Below are 8,311 nucleotides of genomic sequence, written 5' to 3'. Positions count from 1 at the left end.
AAAAAAATGGCTACTGGTTAACATCGCGCGTTAACTTGGAGCTAAAAATGGGTCAAAGTTACGCGTCGTGTCACAACGCTTATAATAAAAATGTACGAGCACTTGCACAAAATAGTTGTTACAACCAACCTTTTGTTGGGTCTAATTCTCGTCACTACACTGCACAACTTAAAATAATTACGTTTTTTGTCGGTAAAAACGTCCTGGTGACGTCACTTAAGCATTTTTCTTATACTGCGTGCGGTCGTTGCGCGTGCGCACAAAGGAATGAGACCGCTCGGACACCGAGCCCACAGCGTGGTAGGGGTGGGGTTGCCCGCTCTTTTGTTTTTTAATACTACTACGCTGAATATTGTGTGCGGATTGGGTTGTCGTACATGGGTACTACATGGTAAAATAAATCTCGGAGGCGAAAGCAGGATAATTTCTTTCACCATTAGAATCCTACATAATTTTTGATGAACATGAATGCGCCGGGTCGGCTGGTAAATTAAATTTGAATAATTCTGCTCCCTGTCGTCACTCTACAATATTGACCTAATTCTATTACAAAAGGGAATCGATATTCTCTTTTACAAAACAAGATGAAATCCTTCAAAAGTATTTATAGATACACACGAGCACTATCGATACAGCGCATCACTAACCGTAACCGATACGAATCTGCAACCGAACGCTTTTAGCACTCCATTTTCTACAATTCAGTATTCTCAGCCGGGGTAAGTGGGGACGAATTAGGCGAACGAGAAGAAACGCTTGGATTCGCATCTTTGTAGGCACTACCACAATTAACTAATAAGGTTCAGAATTACTTGAATAAAAAGGTAGGAAATATAACTTAATAAATCCAAATTTTATTTTCCCCATAAAAACTTTCGTATTCCTTTTGATGTCATCTGAAAAGTTTCGAAAACTATTCCACTCGAGTCTGTTCCTGCACAAAATGAATCTTTGAAATTCCTGGCGGAACCAGAGTCATTAGCAACGTCTGAATTGATTCAACAGCTGCATTAAAACGGGGGATAAAATTCAATTTTCCTGAGAAGTTAACGCGCAGGGTATCCCATCTCCTAATAAAATTGAAAAGCTTACCAGCTCCAGCCTGTAACTTATAGCTGGATTACCATAACTTAACTTTGCAACCAGATGCAAATCTCTGCAAAATTTTCCCGGCCCATCTGCATGTCTGCTATCGGACTGGAGTGCAAAATTGGAATTTAAAATTTCCCTATTTCGAATCCGGCGAAAAATTCCCTCTTTTCATAATTTTCATCTCGCTTTATGCAACTGATACAACGGCAACCCCAATATTGTTGCTATCTCTAATTGAGTAAGTTATTTACAGTAGAATTAGATCGTAAGAATTTGCAGTTTTAAAAGTGGAAATTAAAATTAAAACTTATCAATTGGATGTGGTAGGTATACTTAAAGGTTCTAAGGGTGGATTCGACCAAACAAGAGTAAATATTTTTTTTTTTTAATCTAAATATTACAAAAATAAATAGTACACCGATATCTTTCGGCTTTACCTTTATTGAACACCGATACCAAATACTAGTCTAGTTTTCAGTAAGCATAACAAAGCAAACGTTAACGGTTTTATTACACACCTCTAATCTTAATGTCTGAATCCTACCCATTCAGGAGCAAGCCACCGAAACTATCCGTAAATAGCCTTGGATGACTTCCAAAACCAACGGCATAGATGACAGAATAACCTCATATAAGGCTTTTCTATCAAAAAGGGTTCAAGTCGAGCAGAAATATGGAAGAAATCTTTATAGAGCTGACAGTTTTCTCAGGATTTAACGTAATATTGTATTTGAACTCAACTTTTGACCGTAGGTATGGTGTAAAGACTCTTAAAGTGACTATCAATATCGTACAAAACGTGTTATATAGTAACTATATTCTTCCTAAAGAATGCACTTATTTAATTAAAGAAGAATTAAGTAACACTGCCCTAACGCTTGAGTCTTCCAATGACTTGGCCCACTTTTAGCTTGGTCCACGGGCCAAGTCACTGATTTGAATTTTTAACAGTATTTCTTCCAGTGACTGGGCCCACCTCTAAGATTCTAGAGTAGATTTCTGTTGATTTGGGGTTTAATTTATTAATTAAACATTGAAGTTGTGCCCAGTCTCTGGGAAAAAAACTATTTAAAAATTCAAAAAAGCGACCAAGTTTACTGCTTGGCCATATCACTGGAAGACTCAACACTTCATACCTACTTGTCGACCATTCATCTCGTATGTTGTTCTTGAATCACAAACAGTCTTATCGTCTGACCTAGCTTATGTGAGGATTAGGACCAAGAACTCCCGAAAGTTAACTAGCACATGGGTATTGTAGGTTTTAAGTCTACACAGTCTCCGGTATGAGGTGTGAGGTAGTCAACGATATAAGTTAGTAATTAAGTACTGCAGCCTTTTGACTCACACGAACATCAAACATACTAAGGTAATCCTCTTTTAACTCAAATCTAAAGCCTTCCTATTGTTGTGTATTAATATTCTAGAAAGCTGGAAGTTTGGCTCAAAATAATATTTATATTTAGCCCAACATTTTCAAAGATTATAATATATTATGCTTACTAAGACTTGGGCTGAGTTGCACCACCTAACTTTGACCGTAACTATGACGATAACCGGTGTTTTTTTGTATAGAGTTTGACAGATTTTTGACGTTTGTCAAATTTAAAGTAAGATGGTGCAACCCAGCCTTAGTCATTGTAAGTAGGATACAACCAGGATTTTACGCTAGTCGAAAACTTATGTCATCAAGTTAGAGTGAGTTATATCTTCATTTTAAGCAAGTGCTAACCGCTAAGCATGCTTGGAAATATTACGCGAGTTAGAGAGTTTGCTAAATTAAATACATTTTGTGGACTAAAAAGTCCTTGTTGCGAATTTAATATTAACGTCTGAATGTAGTTATACACTAAGTTTTCTTTCTACCTGAGTTAAGTACCTACTTATACAGGGTGGCCTAGAAGAAAATTCACTTTTGAAAATTCAAGGAAACGAATAATAAACATTTTTGTAGAACTTTAAAAAAGAAAATTTATTTTAAAATTTACTTTCTTTTATAAATTTTATAATACACGTTGACGTTTACAACATTCGGTCAACATACATCAAAATTTTGGAAAACTTTCGTTAGAGTTAACTCGAAATGGATTCAGGATGGATGAATGCTGCAGAGTTTTTGGATTATTAGAGTTTAGTAAAGTTTCAATTAGTTACTTCCTGGTTACCACTAATTGGCAAAAAAATAGGAAGTATTTTAGCGTTATTCAGAGATGGTTAATACTCGTGATTAAACTTACATACAGGGTGTCCCATAATGGGTGAATCAAACTGATAGGAGAGGTAGCTCTAATAATGTACTCTATCCCTAAAAAATCGGTGTAATAAATTGCGGAAACAGATGTATGTTGTATTGAATTAAGCATTATATCACGTTCATGTTTCCAAAGATCACACTCCCACAAGATATGATGGGCAGACTGCTCATGACTGACATCATCAGTGGAACACTCGCAAAAAGGCGCGAAGTTTATGTTTAAAGTTGCCATGTCCCGTGAGGAACTGCGACGAGCAATGGTCGATTTCTAACCATCGCCTAGTTAGACGTACCTAGGTACATTCGGGAAGAATTTATATAAGCGATCTTGTCGCGACAAGGAAAAATTTCCGTGCTTTTAAGCGATTTTGTGAAAAATATTATTGGCAGGTAGTTGCTAATTGCTCATAAGATAGGCCCCCTTAATTTAATTTATTGTCCGTGGTGCATAATCTTTTCTTAAAGGTTTTAAACCTTTGTTTGTCACCATTCGTCCATTTCCATTCGTCGTCGCTCGCTTCTACCTGTACAACGCGTGTGTGGAGATTCTAACTGTGCGTGCGCGAACTACCCTCATTATGTCGAGCAAGTGTGACTATTGTAACAAAAACATCACGAAGCTGAAACCGGGATTAGAATGTAACCGCTGTGAAAAAATTGTGCACTTAAATACCCAATGCACAGGACTCACGAATAAACAACTCAATGCCCTACGAGCTTCTGAGAGTCTAGAATGGACCTGTCAAGATTGCCAAAACAACACGCCTAAACGTCGATCGATCATCATTCCAAATGAAGATGAAGGTGATGAGGAAGTCGCTGAAAACCCAACGATCCAAATCGATGTTAAAAAACTACTTGAAGACATATCTAGAGAAGTGGAGAGGGCCATAAAGATTGAAATGAAAGACCTCAACAAAGCGCTCCAATTTCAATCAGATAAGATGGATGAACTCCTAAAAAATTTTGAAACTATGCAAAACAACATATCTGCTCTTCAGAAGAGAAACGTAGAACTTACTAATCGGAACAATAATCTGGAAACGAGGGTAGGAGCCCTGGAACAGCGCATTCAGNTACTTAATATCTTCGTAAGTAATGGTCCGATTTGGATATTTCAAAAAGATATATCTTTCTTATGTCTTAAAGATTAACGTAGATACTAGTTTTATTGAATTTTCTACAACAGTACTGATCCTCATTATAAATATTATTTGACCTCAAATAAGTTAATAAATAGTAGGTGTGTCCACTTATTACATTACGAATTTCCCACAAGATAGGTAGGTATCTCAAATTAATCTTATGTAATCTGAAATGTGTAGGCAGGCACATCACTCACACTTTTTCATAGACTTGTCTTTATTTTGCCATGAAATATGAACTGTGAAGCTACTGTCTCACTGACAGGCTTGCTGACAAGGCTTCTGTTCAAGTCCCAAAAAATATCTTGAGAAGTAGGCGAAATAAAACCACTATCAAGATTCAACTACAATATGTATATTTCAAAAACATCATCTCAGACTACTTATGTAAGTCGAAAGATACTTTATCACCGCGTGTTAAAAGCCTACAGCGCCATCTAGCGGTAAGCTGTTGAATTAAATAGTACGCACTACTCGTACGTGCTAATATTATAAATGAATGGCGTAAACAGCTTCAATATGTTGTTGAATTTCTCAATAAATGACACTTACGAGTGAATAACAACGCTGTTGAATAATTACACAATTATTTTCAACGTTCATTATTTGTATGCTACCGAGTTAATGAATTCCTATCGTTGTTATATGCATTTTTTTAGACATAATTATGATGTATGAGACTTGAAGTTATAAATGTCCATCCATTCCTTTCGAAACTAAAATGATCTGTTACGCTGTATATTATATTGTATGTATATAGGGTCCTTCTAAATCAGCTACGTTCCGTTTAATGGGAGCATGTATACCTAGTTTAAATAAATATAAATAATAATTACACTAAAAATATTTCAACTATTTCAACGCGCGGGGTGGGATTTCAGGGCGTTGCCGAGTTTTAAAATAACATCTATAAATTAAATTAAAATAAATTAAGTTGCATTCAAGCAACGGAACAACAAAACCTACAAAATCACATTGAGATACATAACATCCCAATCAATGACAATGAAAACCTAAATGAGATCGTAACCACTGTGGCAAGAAAACTCGATCAAAACCCTGATGAAATTAAGCAAATAAAGCGCTTGCCAAGCAGAAATGATCGGCCTGGTCCGGTGCTGGTTGAACTAAACACTGAGCAAGCTCAAACATCGTGGCTAGCTGCACCGAAAGTGATGAACCTAAAGATCCTTACCTCAGAAATCATTCCTGATAAACATAAGCCGAAAGCAAATGGAACCATATTCATATGTGAGGCACTCACTCCCTACAACAAGCAGCTACTATATCAAACTAAACAAGAACTGAAGGACTCGTACCGTTATATCTGGATAAAAAAGGAGTTCTTCGTGTACGAAAGGAGGGAGAGAATCAAAAAACTTCTGTAATCCGATCTTTGGACGACATAAAAAAAATTAAACTAAGTGAACTTAAAACTAGGTCCTAAACGACTGTCTAGTAAGTTTCCATATCTTGTAATTTTCTATTAACTTTTTTTCACTGCATCTATTTTTATTCTATTATCTTTGTAATGGATTTTATACCTAAAGATATATATCAAATTAGTGATTGTGTAGACCTAAATAGCTTTCTAGACGGTATTCCAAATAATATATCACTATTATGCATACACATGAATATTCGATCTATTATTAAAAACTTTGAGTCACTTGAACAATGTATTCTCACTTCTAGACGCGATATAGACATTATAATGTTAACTGAAGTCAATATCACGACCGCCCTTAGTGGTCTGTATCATTTAAACGGTTATAAAATGTACACAGAGCTGCGGAAGAATCAGAGAGGCGGTGGAATAATAATATATGTAAACAACAAACACAAATTCAACATTAAATCATACAAAACACAACATTGCGAAAGTCTTTTAGGAACAATCACTACGCCGACTGATTACTCCGCGGTTCTTTGTTGCATCTACCGTCCACCAAGTAGCAGTAAGCATCTATTTGTAAAAGAGTTGGACACATTATTATCTAGAATTGGCCAAAGTTACGATTTATATCTTCTAGGCGACACCAACATCAATTTATGCTCAAACTGCCCTGTAAAACATTTATATAACACTATGCTGCATAAACATGGTCTAGCCTGCGGGATCACTGAATATACACGCATTGAATTACAAAAAAATAGACTTAGTAAATCTTGCATAGATCACATTTACGCTCGATCCCGCACACTGAACCTGTACACGGCGGCGCTTGGAACTACACTGGCCGATCACCGCGCAATCTCGCTTGCAATAACCGGTTCCTTGAACCGACTCACACGGGTGGATTCCAAATACATAACACGATACGACCATAGTAAATTAATTGAAAGCCTAAATCAATTGGACTGGGATACTGCCAAACAGACAGTATGCCCACATAAAATTTATGAAATTATCGTAAGCAACATTCGAAATTGTCATGATAAATCGGCAATTAAGATTAAAATATCTACTAACAAAAATCGACAAAACAACAAATGGATCAATAACAAAATTTTAAAAGCTTGTGAACACAGGGACGGACTATATAATAAATGGATTAAAGATCCTTCAAATAGAATCTTAAAACTACAATATAATTCATCTAGGAACTACGCAAATAAATTAATAATTAAAAGTAAAAATGCAAAACTAAGGAAAGATATTACTAATAATAAAAATAATCCCAGAAAACTATGGCAAATTTTAAATGAAATCACTGGCAGATCTAAAAACTTAGCCGATGCTATTATATCTAACGCCTTTGTAAAAAATAGCACCACAATATCGGATATAACCAATAACTTCGCTCGATGCTTTGCTGACAGTGTCCAAAATATTGTACCTAAATGCAACGTAAAACTTTTAGACCGAGATTACTACACAATGAGCCCAAAACAATCATGTCGCTTCCAAAAAATCTCAAAGACTTCAATCCTAAAAGAAATCAGATCGTTGAATAACAACAAAGCACCAGGCATTGATAATATTAGAGTACAGGATCTTAAATGCATTGGTGAAAAAATAGCTGAGGTTATTGCCCACTTCATAAATGAATCTGTCAGGCAAGGAACATACCCAAAAGACCTTAAAACGGGAATAGTTAGGCCAATACATAAAAAGGGAAGCACAGCTGTTTATGATAACTACCGCCCTATAACAATTCTATCTACAATAGATAAAATTGTAGAAAAAGCTNTAGAACGGAAAGACGCGGCGGTGCCTTTCGGTTTCACCCTGCGTAAGTATAATGTATATAAAAAGAAAGAAATGTATAAATGAATAAAAAAATAACAATAGATATTATAATGTACGAACATTATTGCATGTCATGGAACTCTTTTTTAGCTTAAGTGCCACCATTGTAAGAAAAATATTCTATAAAAATGTAATATAGCTGTTGAGTTTCTGAATAAACTAAATAAAATAAAATAAAAGAATCTGTCAGGCAAGGAACATACCCAAAAGACCTTAAAACGGGAATAGTTAGGCCAATACATAAAAAGGGAAGCACAGCTGTTTATGATAACTACCGCCCTATAACAATTCTATCTACAATAGATAAAATTGTAGAAAAAGCTATTTCTAAACAAATCTATTCTTTCTACAAAAACAATAATATAATTACAGACAAACAATACGGATTCCAGCCTAAAAAAAGCTCAACGCAACTACTCGAAAAATTTACAGATAGTATCTATAAACATCTTAATGATAAAAAACATGTTCTGATAGTATTTATTGACTATAGTAAGGCCTTCGATACGCTGAGACATGAAACTCTGATAGAGAAACTAACAGACTGCGGCATACAAGGTCCACTAA

The 8,311-nt window shown here is 35.5% G+C and overlaps 1 protein-coding gene across 1 annotated transcript in view; it reads left to right on the top strand.

The window, feature by feature from the left end:
- Positions 1-5,879, top strand: part of LOC114360086 (uncharacterized) — a 7,247-nt gene extending 1,368 nt beyond the window's left edge. Inside the window, exons 2-3 of the mRNA XM_028314650.1 lie at positions 4,031-4,441; positions 5,437-5,879. Coding sequence (XP_028170451.1) covers positions 4,031-4,441; positions 5,437-5,879 — 854 coding nt within the window. The remainder of the gene's footprint in view (positions 1-4,030; positions 4,442-5,436) is intronic.
- The last annotated feature ends 2,432 nt before the right edge of the window (positions 5,880-8,311 follow it).

The sequence above is a fragment of the Ostrinia furnacalis genome, unplaced genomic scaffold (genome assembly GCF_004193835.3).
Source record: "Ostrinia furnacalis isolate ACB-3 unplaced genomic scaffold, ASM419383v2 OfSCF4888, whole genome shotgun sequence".
In the NCBI taxonomy this organism is placed as follows: domain Eukaryota; kingdom Metazoa; phylum Arthropoda; class Insecta; order Lepidoptera; family Crambidae; genus Ostrinia; species Ostrinia furnacalis.
This window is presented reverse-complemented; position numbering and strand designations above follow the sequence as displayed.